The sequence below is a fragment of the Perca flavescens genome, chromosome 22 (genome assembly GCF_004354835.1).
Source record: "Perca flavescens isolate YP-PL-M2 chromosome 22, PFLA_1.0, whole genome shotgun sequence".
In the NCBI taxonomy this organism is placed as follows: Eukaryota; Metazoa; Chordata; class Actinopteri; order Perciformes; family Percidae; genus Perca; species Perca flavescens.
In genome coordinates this window covers 1,899,254-1,917,047 of record NC_041352.1, presented here as the reverse complement: position 1 = coordinate 1,917,047, position 17,794 = coordinate 1,899,254, and the positions used below count along the sequence as shown (strand labels likewise).

Genomic DNA, 17,794 nt, shown 5'->3' with positions numbered 1-17,794 from the left:
AATACGTTTATTTGATTCACAGATGCTATATAGTGTTTTGACCTTGACTGCATTTTACCACAAACTTGCAACTAGTTAACTTTCTAAAGCAGGCGCAATCGCTTGTTTGCTAAGAGTCGGGTCACACAATGAGACATTCATAAAAAAGAGCAGTGTGTGTTGCAGACAGCAAATTGACATTAATTAGTATTACAATTAATATTATATTTAAATGTCAGGAAGCGAGATCATGTATTTATTTTAAGGCTGGACAATATGTACCAAAAACTTAAATCTCATTCATATATTTACATCAATAACAAACGTTTTTAAATATATTAGTCCACAATCTTTCCTTGTGTGTGCTGACTGAAAGATTGGTTTAAATTGTGTGTGAATGTCATAGAATGCTGTAACTGTTCTGAATGTATATGAGCTAGAGATTATATGTATTTTGATGACTACATTTATTTCGGTTTGCTATTCAATAATTCAATAGATGAGATATATTTCCAGCCCTGTTCTTAGCTGAATTTGACAATTGATTAATGCAATGATTGATTTAATATTATTGAACCACTTGTCATTGTTAGTGTCAGATCATCATGGTTGCTAATTGAATCTTTGTTTCTGCTTTAACTATACTTTAGTAGTGGATGCCAGTAAGAAGATCTTTATATTGATTGTAAAAGAGGATAATGTTGCAGTGGAGTGTTTGGTCCCAGTGCTCGTGTGTGTCTCAGAGGCAGCAGCGCTACCGTGTAGCTCTCTCCCCAGCCACCAGGGGACAGCAGTGCACTCCTGTTGAAACAGAGAGCAGGACATGCCGTCTCAGTCAGTGTGATGGTGAGTTACAACCAAGTTAGTGTGTGTGTTTGATTTTGTGCATATTGATAGTGTTCATAATCTACTTCATGTTTTTTCCTCATGTTTTTAGATTGTGAAGCCCCATTAGTGTACTCAGCATGTGGTGCGCCCTGTGAGAAGCAGTGTGCACTGCCGGGCCAAAGAGATCTGTGTTTAGGCGTCAGGGAGTGTACACCTGGCTGCTACCGGCATGAATTTAGGAAGTCAATTTTGCTGTGTTACATATTGTTGTTAAAACATCTCTTTCATAGGAGTTGTGATGCCAACTTTTGTAGTGTTGTTTGGCCCTATTTGGGAGCTTCCAGTTTTATTGATTGCAAAAAATCCTCTCTGATAGCAGCATTCAGTAGAACTGAAAACAGCTGTCTTCTTGGGCCTATTCCTTCAAAGTCTTCACTACATATATTATATGAGTCTGGACAGACATGGATGTAAACAGCAACTTGACTGGTTTGTCGTAGGCATAGGCCTACAATTGCCTGGCGGTAATTCTGGTTTATGAATTGTGTTTTCCTTTCTAGGGCATGCTGCAGCAGAACGGGAGCTGTGTTCCTTCAGAGGAGTGTGGCTGCGTCCACCTGCAGCACCACGCTTCAGGACAACCACCCACACCTGTCACTGTCCCTCAGGGCGCCTCAGTCACCATAGGCTGCAGTACCTGGTTAGACACTGGCTGTTAAAAACCCATGGAGCTATGGCAGATGGCCTTATGTTTTCTGTATCAGTCTGTCTGTTACACCAAATTAGTTTTTAACTCATATAGAAAGTTACTTACTAAGTAACTGTGTTTTAATTGTGGTGTACATAAAATTGGATAAATCTCTTCATTCTCTGCAATTTCTTTTTTCATCCACTTGTTGTTTTCTCTCTGTCTGGGATATACTGTCTATGACTCAGTTTGAAATATAGTGATTATAATCTGTTTGTTGGCTGTTCTGTCCTCCAGCCTTTGCCATGGTGGAACTTTTCAGTGTGACATTAGAGAGTGTGAAGGTAAGAACGCAGGACAATGAGATTAATTTATAGGGGTCCTGGTTGAATAGTTCCATAATCCTGTTTCTTTCTTTCAGTCATCATCAGCGAGTGGTCGGAGTGGACTCCCTGTTCTCCCTGTGTGCCCTTTTCCTTCCTCCAGAACGGCACCTCCCAAGCAGGAGTTATCAGTGGCAATAACATGGTCTCAATCCAGAGGCGTTTCTAGAGAGGAGGAGGAGAGCCAATGTCCAGAACCACTGGTAGAGGAGAGGCTCTGTTCACAGAGGAACCAAGTGAGTCGTTGATCTCAGTCCAGAAATGCAGTCAGTTCCTCAGTCAAGCTCCAGTTGCTCCTTTAACTCCAAAGTGCAGCAGTTTGATACTTTGATCCCATCAACAGATTGTATGCAGGCTCAAACGCAGTGAACTAGTCAAAACTAGACAAGCATGGCACCATAGAAAAAATAAATCACAATGAGAGAGGGCGTTACGAGGAAGTGACAAGCATGGCTTTATCTTGGGAGGAGAGGGAAATACTTGCATGCCAAAATTTGGGTGGAATACAATGCAAGGTAAATTTATTTGTACAACAGAATCCAATGTGTTTACATAAGATATAAAAAAGTGTTAAGACAAGTTTTATGAGAGACATGAGCCAATATAAAAAGACACATCTAAAATGAATTTTTAAAGAATAAAAAGATAAATATAAGCTCAAATTACAGAAATAAATTACAGTAAAATTACACTCCAGTGAGAAATATGAATAAATAGCTCAGAATTTAATTTAATAGTGTCATGTGAGAGTTTGTTCCAGGTATTACGTGCTTACAAACTCAAACTTCTGTCTGTTTAGTTTTGACCCTGGGAATAGTAAGCAGACCTGTCCCAGAAGACCAGAGAGGTCTTAATTGTAGTTTCAGATCAGATGTATTTTTAGCCCTAAACCATTCAGTTAAAGATTATTATTGTTTGACACACAGGATGCCAGTGCCAAGACCTAAGAACTGGACTGGTGTGTTCAATTTAATTCAATTCAATTGTATTTATAGTGTCAAATCACAACAGGACTTATCTTAGGACACTTTACAGGTAAAGTAGGTCTAGACCACGCTCTATAATTTACAAAGACCAAACAATTTCCCACGAGCAAGCATTTGGTGCGATAGTGGTGCGGAAAAACATCCTTTTAGGCAGAAACCTCAGACAGACCCAGGCTCTAGGTGGGCAGGCATCTGCCTCTGCCGGTTGGGACACAGAGACACTGATACAGACATACAGAAATATGATTAATAATTATTATAGCAGTTGGCATGGAACTTATAGTAACAATAAAGATAATAGAACTATGACTACAAATAATAGTTGTAGCAGTGTAGGGCGTCGAGCAGGACCATGACAGAATACAATACAGTAGTTTAGCCTATTGAAGACAACCCATGGACACCTCTAAAGTGTGGTACCAGTATTTTATTGTTATTCCTGTAAATATTAAGTGTGTGTCAATTTACTGTTTCCAGTTGAGAATAATAGTTACCATCAGTAGATTGTTTAAGAAATGACAATCAGTATCCAAAATGGCATTGTGCATCCCCGCTGCCCTATTCATTATTTCCCAAAGGACTAAAAATGGAAAATGGATTTGAAGCAAGGACTAGTTTGTTGTCCATGTTTCTGTGGGGATACAGACTGTATGGTTGGTTGGATTTGGGGTTTATTTGTGTGCAAAGAATGATTCATCCTGAACTCAACTCTATCATCCCTTAATGCTTCTCTGGCCCTTCCCTTTTGGACATGAATGGAATTGTCTCTGAATTAATACCATGCCCAATGGTTTGATTCTTATGTCAAATATTTGAAGTTTTGTACTTCTTCATAGTTAGTCCAGATATATACAAGACATCTACAGATATCTGCTCAGTGAGGATGAACAGGTTTCTGCTGGAGCTGCTACCCCCGTGACCCGATACCGGATAAGCGGACGAAGATGGATGGATGAATAAATAGAAGAAACTCTTATCTCTAAGATATAAATCAGACATTTCCCCAGCTCAAGGATGCTTGTACAGGAGTCCATAAACAGTAAATACGCTTTTGTTACCGAGGATGGTGATTACAACAATTACAGCTATTACAGCAGTCATCATGTCATTTTAATTAGGATGAGAACAGACTTGATGGTGGTTATGATAATCATTCTAACCCTTCCAGATCTGTGTCAGTGGAGTGTGTGGAGTGCTTGGACAGCTTGTGCAGAGCCTTGCAGCGGTGGCGTCAGGCAGCGCTACAGACAGCCCCTGGCCTCTCTTCCAGGACCCCACTGTAAAAGCCAACAGACACAGACCCAAAGCTGCAACACAGGACTCTGCCCAGGTACAACTGCTCCTTTTTAAAACTCACTAGACTTAGATACCATAGATTTACATACCATCACAAACACAAAGGAAGTTAACAGAAAGCTAAGTAGAAAGGTCAATCAGCAAACTGTGGGTCAAAAAATTATGTTGTGGGTTTATAATATTAATAATAATAATAATAATTCATTTTAGGGCCGCCTTTCTCGACACTCAATGACACCTTACATGTACAAATAATAAAATATATAAAAATTGACAGCAAAAAACAAGAGAAATACAAGCAATAAACAACAACAGACAAATATAAAATGTAATATAAAAAGTATGACAGTTTGAAGAGGTAGGTTTTTAGATGGGATTTGAATGTGGGGAGAAAGTCAGTTTTATGGATGGCTTGTGGGAGTGAGTACCAGAGACGGGGGCTGCACGGCTGAAAGCTCTGGACCCCATGGAAGACAGCCGGGCAGGAGGTGTGATGAGGAGCATTGAGGAGGAAGAACGGAAAGTATGGGTAGGGGTGTAGTTATGGAGGAGGTCAGAGAGCTAAGGAGGTGTCATGCCAAAAAAGTACATTACTTTCTGTGGCACACGCAGTGAGCTTTTCTTATCACTTTATTTGTGAAAATGTTGAAAGATTGATTGAGCGCTGTGAGGATAGATGGGACTGACTTATGTGAGCATGTCATCCTGGTGATCTTTGACTTCTAACATGAACAGTAGCTTAGAAGACTGTTTACTGGTTAGACCAGCAAAATACATTTTTTCGGTACAACCACAGTCTGATCTGCCTGCTGCTGAGGTTAAGGGCCTTGCTCAAGAGTACCTCAGTGGTGCTAATGATGGCTGTTCTTTCATTTTCCACACCCAGATTTTATTGTGTCTGTCTGGGGAATTGAACCAACAAAGTCTTGGTCACAAGCTCGCTTCTCTAACCTTTAGGCTACTACTCCCCCCAGCATGAGATCAGCTGTTATCTCACCTCTCGAAACAACCCTTCATCTGCAGTGTGTGTGAGAACGGCACTCTGGTGTGCACCAAGCTTCAGTGTCCGGTGTATGAGCCATGGAACCCATGGAGCTCCTGCTCAGCATCCTGTGGCCGTGGCCAGATGACAAGGACACGCCTTTGCCAGGATACAGAGGGCGGTCCTTCCTGTGATGACACCATGCAGAAAAAGAACTGTGATCTGCCATCATGTCCAGGTTTGACTTGGAACAAGTACTAACATCCACATTTGACAGTTTCCCAACATTTGTACATCATCCTAATTAGACCCTCAGAAAGGAGTTTATTGCCACAGTGGTTACCCTACGAGGAATTTGGTTTGGTGATTGGTGCATACATACAAACAAACATAATAAGCCATGGACTTCATGGAGGGCATTATAAGAATAAACAATAAATACAGAAACAGAAAAGAAAGCATTGTGTGTGTTAAGCATTGTGTTTATGGTGTGTGGTTTTGGTCCTGATGGACAGCAGCTTCCTGCCAGAGGGGAGGGGTTCAAACTGTTTGTTTCCGGGGTGACGGGGATCGGCTACAATCTTTCCTGCTGGTGGTGGGATGTCCTGTGTTGGACCACTGGAACAGAGCCTGGTAACAAAAACACACACATCATTGAAATTTGTAAATTGAGCACATTTATGTACTTTATTTCTACCAAGCAATATAACTCCTGAATTATTCTTAAGTGGTTGCCATGCAACTCATAAGAAGCTTAATTAGTGATATTTTCAGTTAGTGTTATACAGTCAAAGGTGTGACCTCAAATGTGTCTGAGACAATCTGTTCTGAAGACATATATTGTAAAGTGTGCATAGAGAAAAAACACACACACATATTTGTGTATTGAAATATATATGAGACATGATGTAATTCATTGTATGTTAATCATTCTATGTGTGTAGGGTGTCCTACTGGGCAGGTGTTTAGTAACTGTTCAGGTTCCTGTCCATATACCTGTGAGGACCTTTGGCCACACACTCAGTGTTTACCTGGAGCCTGCACCCCTGGGTGCCACTGCCCTTCTGGACAGGTCTAAACCAAGGTCATTATAGTTTTGCATTTTTCATTAGTTTTTATTTTTATTTTGTTTTGACTTTTCAAACTGAAATTCATTTTAGTTTTAATTCTTAAATTAAATTGAAGCAGGTTTGCTAGTTGAGTTTAGTTTTTATTAGTTTTAGTGTTAGTTTTAGTCTTTTTTTGTAATATGGGTTATTTGTCAGGGGCAAGATTCAAAAATGTCAGAAAAAGTATGTTGCAATATATATATATATAATATATGCAATAATAACTCAACAAAAACATCATACAATTTTAGAAATATGTGTTCACAATGTATACAACAATAACACCACTACATAAAATGTAAATATGATGAGCACAAATATGTCAACAGTCTACACAAGACGCAGCAGTGAGTGCAAAATGTGTTAATGACGTGTGCCAGAAAAAAACCTAAATAGCCAACAGACTAAAGAAGACAGACATGAACAGGTGTTTTGAACTTTGCTTTGAGTAAAGTGGCGAACTTTTTGAAGTCAATCGACTCACACAGTTGTGTAGACATCCCAATATTAATACACATATTAACCCACGCTTCCTCACGCTTTTAGTGTTCATGCATATTTACTAACCAGCAGCTATCGGGTCGCCGGTGAAAGCATGCCTGTAGTGTTCTCTGTCCTGCGGTTGTCCTGCAGTCATGCTGCCTGGCCCTGTACCCATACATCCATTCCCTGTACCCATACATCCATGCCCTGTACCCATACATCCATGCCCTGTACCCATACATCCATACCCTGTACCCATACATCCATACCCTGTTCCCATACGTCCATGCCCTGTACCCATACGTCCATGCCCTGTACCCATACATCCATGCCCTGTACCCATACATCCATGCCCTGTACCGGGGTTAGCTTCTGTTTCGGGGAAAGGGGGCTATGCGTTCTCCTTTACCTTGTTAAGGTAAGCTAGGTTAGCCTCCTTGTGCGCGCTTCTCAAATGTACTTTCAAATTGGTGGGACTTTTCCCTGTAATAAATTGTACACATATTTTACCACCTTCCACTGCCATGGTCTATGGTATAGACTGTATAAAACAGGTCTATGGTCGGAAATGTCAACACAAGATATAACGTTATTTGCTCTATGAAATACATTGATAAAGACGAAAACATTTGTTGAAAACAACAGACATTTTCTCGATCATTTTATTTTATTTTAGTTAGTTTTGCAAACAGACATTACAGTTTTAGTTAGTTATAATTTTTTTGTAATGCCTCGTTTTTGTTTTTATTTCTGTTAACAAAATTTTTTTCCAACCTAGTTTTCGTTATTTTGTTCATTTTCGTTAACAATTATAACCTTGGTCTGAACGCGCATGTGTGTGTGGGGATGTGGGGGGTGTGTGTGTAGTTGGATTGCTGTGATAGAATTGTATTTTACCCCCGATAAGATCAAATTTTTCTAGTCTCACTGTTTCCCTCATATCCCACACTGACTGTCCCTGTTCACCTCTGTTCCTGCCAAATGTCACGGTAACCAGCTGTGTTGTGAGCAGCCAGACTGTCCTGTAGGATTTAGACCTGGTTATATACTCACATATTCATGAAATTAATTTTTAGTTTTGTCTCTTCACACTGTTTATTTTTATTTTTAAGCTCTTAGTAAAGTATGTGACAATAATATTTATTTATTATTCTTAGTTCCAAGATAGCAATTGGTATATAATAATACATGAAAGATGCAACATGCATCTAGCATGCATCGCTCATACACAACGTTCATTTTGCAATAATTTTGATACTTTCAATATATATAAATATATGTCAGTGATAAACATTTAAAGCCCATGTGAAACATTTGTATGTCACTAAAAATGTCATCATCATAGTAATCATTGTTAAGATTGTAACATTATTTATGACCCAAAAACACCCTAACATCTAAACAGCTTTTATGTCAAGGCCTTCCGAAACAACATATATGACTGTTAAAATAGTTTATATGTTTTCTGATCTTCAGTTTAGTTAGGCAACTAAAACTACTTGGTTAAGGTTTCGGGGAAGATTGAGTGTTTGTAGACGGGATGCAAATAAACAGCCTAAAAGTCAGACACATTGTGCACCCATCTAACTGATCGCCAATCAAAGAGTTTTACAGCACAAAACTTAAATATGTCTTCGGAGATGGTAGAACAATTTAAACTCCTATAAAAACAACATATGTTTTCTAAAAGTGAAAGCCTTCGACCTAAGGTTAGAAGTAACTAACTGTCTTTGCAACCAAATGCACAGGGCTTTATGGAATGTGTTGTTTAACCCTAGTACAAGCAGTACCGCTGTCAAGTTGACCATTGTCTAATTTATTCATCATAAATGTACCAAGATATCCCAAGTAACTTGACAATGATATTTGGATATAAAAAATGCTACTCAAATCATCTCAGAGTCGATTTCTGATAGTGTTACGGATCATTGGCAGAGTTGAGTTTCACTGTCTCTGTCAAACTATACAGTCAACAACAATCTGGTCTGCTACAGTGATATCTGCTGTAATAGATAGGCCGGCATGCAGCAGACATGCCGTATAGGTACGGGTAAGTCATCTCATCTCCCTCACAGTGTGTTGATACTCATTTGATATATTCTGATGGGCTCAGCTGTGTGATATGATGCTTGCTTTGGTATCTCCGTGTTCAATACAGTTTTTTACAATCACTTTGCTACTAATTTCAGAACCTTGATGTGATTTTTCAAAACTCTAGACACAAAACTCAAAACAGTCATCACTTGTAACACAGACTGTCCAATGTTCAAAACATTAGATTGTGCATTTATATCTCTAAAGAAGTCTTGCACTTGCACAATCACTGGTTCAAAAAACAAATATATTATGAAATACCATTGAAACATTACTTTAGATCACCCACACACAAGCTACCCATGGTTTCACTGGGTCATCGTTCGTACAATCATTAAATATTGTAGTACAAAATAGGTGATACATGTTTCATTATGGTACTACAAGTAAATACATCCCTGTAAAAGTACTGCAGTAGTAGAGAGAATACTACAGACCAATGTGGTATAAGTATATATATATATATATATATATATATATATATATATATATATACAAATTCTCATTTGCAAGGACAACACACACAAATATATATATATATATATATATATATATATATATATATATATATATATATATATATATATATATGTGATGATGTGGGGGTATGGTGAAGGGTATGTGATGATGTGGGGGTATGGTGAAGGGTATGTGATGATGTGGGGGGGCTATTTTAATGCCAAAGGCCAAGGGAACTTTATCAGAATGCATAGTATCCTGGATCCATGAAATAACTGGCCTTTAAAAATAAAAATCTGCCGGCCTTTATGGGAATTTAACATAGGGGTGTACTCATTTATGCCCCCTGTATTTTAAGAAAGAATATTTATTTATTTACGATACATTATTCATTCACAAAGAAAATTGGTGTCCTTAAAGAGTGGATTTTTCCTCATTTTTTTTAATTAAGGCATTAAGATCAATTTGCAAAAGATGATTTTTTTATTCCTCTTTTTAGTCAACTTTAGCATGGGTGTCCGAATGTTTTTCACGACTGTAAATATATATCTCAATCATCAGTAGCGAGTTGGAAGAATTGGACAAGCAATTCCAAGGTCCTGAATCCATACAGTGCAATACTGTCAATACTGTAAATAGTCTGAAAAGTTGGTACATGGGACCATAGAAACAGTGTCTGGTAAACAGTAGTACAGTACAGTAAAGGTAGTACATGGGACCATAGAAACAATGTCTGGTAACAGTAGTACATTACAGTAAAGAATGATGATAAAATATGACATCCATAGATACTGTATTCTAATTGGTTCATGCTTCACGCTAACTGGTGACAATGAATCTCAATCTTGAAACTTTCATGATCTAAACATGGAATATTGTTTGTCTGTTTCCATACAACTATGCATTAAGAGTAATGCAACAGTTACTTATCATTTTGAGTAGTTGTATGGATTGATAGTTAGATGATTGTAAGAAAATGAATAGACAATTATCTGAAATGTAATGTGTGAATTGCTTTTTGAAATAGTAGTACTTTGATGTTAAGTTGTGTCATATTGAACAAGTGATCTTTGTTAAATGAACAAATGATCTTTTGTTTATGTGTATTGTATCCAAGCAATTGAAAAAAGTGTTAGAGTTTTGAAAAATGTGTATTTTGATCATTGGTTGTGAGTTTTGTGTCTAGAGTTTTGAAAAATGACGTCAAGGTTCTGAAATTAGTAGCAAAGTGATTGTGATTGTAAGTGATTGAACTGCAATATCAGCCTTGCTGGTTTCCCCTCATATTATTTCACTCACCTGATTCTTCTTTCTCCAGTGTGTGCCAAAGAGGAGTGTTCAACTGTACCTCCAAGTTCTGTGATGGTGAGTGATTCTCCCTCACAGCTGTTCTTACTGAACGCATTTCTTGCAGTTTATAGGCCCCTTGGTTCTAGCATTGACAGCATCAGCAACAATAATCAGTGGTTGAACTGTCAGGACCATGATAGATATGTCAACCTATCTGTAGTTAGTAACAGCTGCTGCAACAGTTGGCTCAAATAACTGAGCAACAGTCACATCAATCACAGCCTACCAAGGCAATTACTGGGTTTTTGTTTCGTAAACAGGTGATACCATCTTAAACTAGCAGGGGGAGAAAGAGATAAAAAGAGGATGGGGAGCAGAGTGTCGCAAAGTGCAACCCCTCATATCTTCATAAAAGATTACGTTTATATATGTCATGATTTGACCAGCAGGGCCTTTTATCCTCCTCCTCTTTGGACTTTCAATTTGAATTGTGAATATATATATCCTCCATATATTCCTAGTAGCGTAGTTAAATAATAATATTTTTAATTTGATCTCTATTAGTTTTCTCTTTGGACTTTCAATTTGAATTATCAATAAATCCATCCATCCATCCATCTATGTCCACTTATCCGGTGTCGGGTCGCGGGGGGAGCAGCTCCAGCAGGGAACCCCAAACTTCCCTTTCCCGAGCAACATTAACCAGCTCCGACTGGGGGATCCCGAGGCGTTCCCAGGCCAGGTTGGAGATATAATCCCTCCACCTAGTCCTGGGTCTTCCCCGAGGCCTCCTCCCAGCTGGACGTGCCTGGAACACCTCCCTAGGGAGGCGCCCAGGGGGCATCCTTACCAGATGCCCGAACCACCTCAACTGGCTCCTTTCGACGCAAAGGAGCAGCGGCTCTACTCCGAGCTCCTCACGGATGACTGAGCTTCTCACCCTATCTCTAAGGGAGACGCCAGCCACCCTCCTGAGGAAACCCATTTCGCCGCTTGTACCCTGGATCTCGTTCTTTCGGTCATGACCCAGCCTTCATGACCATAGGTGAGGGTAGGAACGAAAACTGACCGGTAGATCGAGAGCTTTGCCTTCTGGCTCAGCTCTCTTTTCGTCACAACGGTGCGATAGATTGAATGTAATACCGCACCCGCTGCGCCGATTCTCCGACCAATCTCCCGCTCCATTGTCCCCTCACTCGCGAACAAAACCCCAAGGTACTTGAACTCCTTCACTTGGGGTAAGGACTCATTCCCTACCTGGAGAAGGCATTCCATCGGTTTCCTGCTGAGAACCATGGCCTCCGATTTAGAGGTGCTGATCCTCATCCCAACCGCTTCACACTCGGTTGCGAACCGATCCAGTGAGTGCTGAAGGTCACAGGCCGATGATGCCATCAGGACCACATCATCTGCAAAGAGCAGCGATGAGATCCCCAGCCCATCAAACGGCAACCCCTGCCCACCCCGACTACGCCTCGATATCCTGTCCATAAATATTACAAACAGGATTGGTGACAAAGCGCAGCCCTGGCGGAGGCCATCCCTCACCTGAAACGAGTCCGACTTACTACCGAGAACCCGGACACAGCTCTCACTTTGGTCGTACAGAGATTGGATGGCCCTGAGTAGAGACCCCCTCACCCCATACTCCCGCAGCACCTCCCACAGTATCTCCCGGGGGACCCGGTCATACGCCTTCTCCAAATCCACAAAACACATGTAGACCGGTTGGGCATATTCCCAGGCTCCCTCCAGGATCCTTGCGAGAGTGAAGAGCTGGTCCGTTGTTCCACGACCAGGACGGAATCCACATTGTTCCTCTTCAATCTGAGGTTCGACTATCGGCCGAACCCTCCTTTCCAGCACCTTGGAGTAGACTTTACCAGGGAGGCTGAGAAGTGTGATACCCCTGTAATTGGCACACACCCTCTGGTCCCCCTTTTTAAAAAGGGGAACCACCACCCCAGTCTGCCACTATTTTGGCACCGTCCCAGACTTCCACGCAATGTTGAAGAGGCGTGTCAACCAGGACAGCCCCTCCACACCCAGAGCCTTGAGCATTTCTGGACGGATCTCATCAATCCCCGGGGCTTTGCCACTGTGGAGTTTTTGACTACATCAGTGACTTCCGCCTGGGAAATCGACGACAATCCCCCGTTATCCTCCAGCTCTGCCTCTAACATAGAGGGCGTATTAGTCGGATTCAGGAGTTCCTCGAAGTGCTCCTTCCACCGCCCTATTACCTCCTTAGTTGAGGTCATCAGTGTCCCATCCTTACTGTACACAGCTTGGATGGTTCCCCGCTTCCCCCTCCTGAGGTGGCGAACAGTTTTCCAGAAGCACTTTGGTGCCGACCGAAATACCTTCTCCATGTCTTCTCCAAACTTCTCCCACACCCGCTGCTTTGCCTCTTTCACGGCAGAGGCTGCAGCCCTTCGGGCCCTTCGGTACCCTGCAACTGCCTCCGGAGTCCTCCGGGATAACATATCCCGGAAAGACTCCTTCTTCAGTCGGACGGCTTCCCTGACCACCGGTGTCCACCACGGTGTTCGTGGGTTACCGCCCCTTGAGGCACCTAAGACCCTAAGACCACAGCTCCTCGCCGCAGCTTCAGCAATGGAAACTTTGAACATTTTCCACTCGGGTTCAATGCCCCCAGCCTCCACAGGGATGCACGAAAAGCTCTGCCGGAGGTGTGAGTTGAAAGTCTGTCGGACAGGGGCCTCCTCCAGACGTTCCCAATTTACCCGCACTACGTTTGGGCTTACCAGGTCTGTCCAGAGTCTTCCCCCACCCCCTGACCCAACTCACCACCAGATGGTGATCGGTTGACAGCTCTGCCCCTCTCTTCACCAAGTGTCCAAAACATACGGCCTCAGATCAGATGAAACGATTATGAAATTGATCATTGACCTTCGGCCTAGGGTGCTCTGGTACCAGGTACACTTATGAGCATCCCTATGTTCGAACATGGTGTTCGTTATAGACAATCCATGACTAGCACAGAAGTCCAACAACAAACAACCACTCTGGTTTAGATCAGGGAGGCCGTTCCTCCCAATCACGCCTCTCCAGGTGTCTCCATCATTGCCCACGTGTGCGTTGAAGTCCCCCAGCAGAACAATGGAGTCCCCCACTGGCGCCCCATGCAGGACTCCACTCAAGGTCTCCAAGAAGGCTGAATACTCCGAACTCCTGTTTGGTGCATATGCACAAACAACAGTCAGAGTTTTCCCCCCCACAACCCGCAGGCGTAGGGAGGCGACCCTCTCGTCCACCGGGGTAAACTCCAACGTAGCGGCGCTCAGCCGGGGGCTTGTGTATACAATAAATATATCCTCCATACCATCCTACCATCTTTCTGTCTCATCTTCCCTCCTCTTTCACTGTTCTCACTCCTTTCCCTCTCCTCTTCCCCCGTAGCGTGTCCTGACGGGGAGCAGTGGAAGAGGAGCGCGTCGGAGGAGGTCCCGCTGTGCGAGAGGAGCTGCCAAGACATTTATTCCTCCTCTCCTGTCAACTGCAGCCGCTCCATCGAGGGCTGCGTGTGTGGGGAGGGGCTTTACCGCAACACTGAGGGGGTGTGTGTCCGCCCTCTGTCCCTGCCATGACCAGGGCATCCTGCGGGAGGTACACACACACACACACACACATGCACGCACACACTGACTTACACTCAAAGTAAACAAACATCTTCTGCCCAGCTAACTTGGCAGCTTTGACTCATTGTGTCTGCCTCATTGTGTCGTGCATCTGAACCTTACCATTACCATGGTCTCATTGTGTTATTTACTCAGGGCCTATTAGAAGATGAGTGACGTGCCCCACGGGCCACATTACACCACAGTGCCTTTCCACCTCTCAGCCTAATCAATTATGTAGGAAGTGGCGTAAAAAGCCGGCACTGGGACCGCAACTGGGCAAGCCTGCCAGAAATTATTTATGAAGGAAGGGATATTATAGGATTATAAGAGTTAATCATACACTGACAAGAGGTCACATCCCCCTCGTGATCGTTCTTCTTCAGGCCTTTTATTCTCTCTTTGTTTTTTATTTCTCCACCCATAACCTCTGTTTTATTCCTCACTAGTACCTCTTGTGCTTTCATTACAGGATTCGTGTTCAATCCCTCACTTTCTCCATCGCTTTTCTTTTCATCCCCATTCTCCCTCAGTCTTCCTCTTTCTTTCTTTCTTTCTTTCTTTCTTTCTTTCTTTCTTTCTTTCTTTCTTTCTTTCTTTCTTTCTTTCTTTTTTCTTTCTCTTCCTTCATCTACCCCTCTGTCATTCTTGCTATCTCACTCTCTTTCTTTACTGTCTACACTGTTTCTCTCTCACTGTCTGTCAGCTGGTGATGACTAATGTCAATATAAAGACCCTCTATGGTTTTACCATTAACTACCTCATGACTATTAAGCCAAATGTCTGTGTGAGCCACAGAGGCACTCCCTAGTTGGTGCCTTTGTACGGGTAAAAACTGGGCACTGTTAATGATTCCAATAGCTAACAAAATACATAATGTAGTCTGTATTCATTTTTGTCATGATTACAGCATCCATAACCTAAACTATGCACAGAGGTGCAGGCAGAGCTTTATCCTGTGCTATGACCAGTTGCACTTTGTCAAACCTGAACAGTTGAACTGACAGACTAACAGGCTATTGAGGGATCTTCATATTTCCTGCATTTCTAAAGTCTAGTAAGTAAATATTAACATTGTGTGTGTTTTTGTTAATGTGAGCCAGGCCGGATCAGAGTGGGATGAAGGCTGTGTGACATGTCACTGTGTGAACGGGAAGAAACTGTGCCAGTTAAGATGTTCGCCACTCAACTGTGATGAGGTAAGGCACACACACTGACACTCAGTACTAAATTGACATTTGAGGCATTAAGGCAGAAATCCTGTAAATGTTGCTTTAAAGTGCCCATATTATCATTATATTATATTATTATTATATTTTCTGGGATTTGGGGTGTTATTTTGTGTCTCTGGTGCTTCCACACTAGAGGTGTTGAAATTAATCAAATAATCGATACATTGGGATGTGGACATGGACAATGCTGCATCGATGCAGTGGCCCACCATTATCGATTATAGCGCAATGACGTCGCTCGTTAATTTTCCGGCCGCGGCATGAACATTCAAATAAAAAATAACATTCTCAGTAGCCTAACCAGTTTCACACACACACAGACAGACATGCACACAGACACAAACAAACAAACACAGACACACACACGCAAAACGGCTGAGTGGAGACACGGGAGAGAATCACAAATCAAGTGCAATGAAGTTTGTCAAGTCAAATATCCTATATGGCTTTAATAGAAAAATGTTTTTTGACGCATCGTGATCCATCGAGATATTGAATTGAATCGAAGATAATCGTAATCGAATCGGGAGATCAGTGAAGATCCACACCTCTATTCCACACGCATACAAACTTTGAAAAAAATCCACCCATCGTGTTCTGAGTGAGATACGGTTTCTGAATGTGTCCTGCCTTCAGTCTCCGGGTGAGCTGTTCAAAATCTGCACGGCTTTCTACGTCACTAGCCGCCCTCGTTTAGAAGTCTCCCAGCTAATCCTGCCTTGTAACTGACCGAAGTTGGAGAAACAACCTTTCTTTTACTGTCTATGGAGCTAGCTGACATGATCTACGATCTGAGCTACTACGCATGTGCGAGTGCAATCAAAGATAGTACAGAAGAAGAAACAGAAGAAGAAGAAGAAAAGAGGTCTCACTCTGTAGCTAAAACAGAGACGAGGTGAAAAGAGGATCTGCAGCAGTGAAAGAGAGCTGTGCAGTACAACAAAAATATGGTGTTTTTTGACAATTAAACCATGTAAACCTATTCTGGTACAACCTTAAAATACAATTCTGAACCTGAAAATGAGCATAATATGGGCGCTTTAAAGATTTCTTGCTTGCAACATTGCTCTTAATGGCCTAATATACACATTAGGGGGATAGTAACCTTAGTAGGAAGTGTATAACAAAATCTCTACCAGCTGATAAATCATTTAATATCACTGATCATGCATCTGTTTATGCAGCTTCATCTCTCTTTACAGTAGAATGTGTCGCCTGGCAAACAGACTGAATGAGTCTTACTGTAAAGCTAGATCAGGGTTCACATACAGATGCACGATCAGTCTCTCAGACAAACACATCTGTCAACTCAACCGCCACTCCTATCCCGGGGTGGTACAGTTCATGCAGCATCTCTGTTGGTCACAAACATCTCAATTACTCTGAGCGAGAGATGCTTTGCTCCCTCAAGAATGTGTGGGATGTTCTCTGCAAGTCGCTGGCTGAAGTAGATCAATACCTGACTGTCCGATCCTCCCACAAGCCTGCACTTCTTCCTTTACCATGCCCTTCTTCCTGCCATGAAATACTGAAACCTGGTTTCCTCATTAAGCGTAACTGAATTTCATTCCAATATAACATATCAACTTTTGGCAATGCTGAAACCTGTTCTGTAAAATGTATGTATGTTATGTAAAGCACACTTTTAGTTACAGTTGAAATTTTTTGTCAGATTTGAGAGCATTATATGTCAAGTATAGCATCTTCTTTAGATTTGAAGAATTAAAAAAGATTAACTTTTTGCATATGGTTTGGGTAATTGGATTGTCGTGCATGAGGGATTATGGGTACCAGTGCATGCTTGTCATTGTTAGTGAGAGCACATCACAGAAAAAAATGACTTCATTTCACAAATAAAGCTAAATTGTGTGCATACTGTATGAGTGGTGAACAGCTGGTCATCTTACAAAAGATGATGAGCCAAGTGTTCAATTATGTATGTTCTCTGTAGAAACTAGATGAAGAAAAAAATGAACTCCGTATTAAATATGAATACATTTTGAGACAGGTGGAACTTTTGATACCACATAAAAACAATATAAGCTAATTATGGCACTAGTGGACAAGTTTGGATCACCAAAATGAATACAGTTCACCCTGATGGGGAGCGTTAATGTTTGGACATCATCTGATGGCAATTCACTCAATAGTTGTTGACATATTTAAGTCTGAAAATGATTTCAATTATCATGAATATCTTTCTAATTACCATGATGACAGCCTCAGTGGAATGCCACAATCAAAAGGAATTTTTACATTGCTCTAATGAAAAGTGCAAAGTTCCCCTCTTATGTCTATCAGGTGCGGAACTGGATGACATCCATGTTTGTTTAGTATAAAAAAC

General features: G+C 41.6%; 1 protein-coding gene across 2 annotated transcripts in view; it reads left to right on the top strand.

Moving 5' to 3' along the window:
- Positions 1–17,794, top strand: part of LOC114549310 (SCO-spondin) — a 31,252-nt gene that overhangs the window by 72 nt on the left and 13,386 nt on the right. The window contains exons 2-12 of one of the 2 annotated variants that reach the window (XM_028569559.1): positions 630–825; positions 1,368–1,507; positions 1,793–1,839; positions 1,917–2,114; positions 4,033–4,194; positions 5,184–5,380; positions 5,661–5,775; positions 6,087–6,226; positions 10,606–10,652; positions 14,001–14,207; positions 15,322–15,417. In XM_028569559.1, the coding sequence (XP_028425360.1) occupies positions 10,650–10,652; positions 14,001–14,207; positions 15,322–15,417 (306 nt within the window). In that variant the 5' untranslated portion in view covers positions 630–825; positions 1,368–1,507; positions 1,793–1,839; ... (4 more) ...; positions 6,087–6,226; positions 10,606–10,649. Of the gene's footprint in view, positions 1–629; positions 826–1,367; positions 1,508–1,792; positions 1,840–1,916; positions 2,115–3,720; positions 3,904–4,032; positions 4,195–5,183; positions 5,381–5,660; positions 5,776–6,086; positions 6,227–10,605; positions 10,653–14,000; positions 14,208–15,321; positions 15,418–17,794 lie in introns of those variants that run through there. The other variant, XM_028569560.1, reaches the window with a different exon arrangement.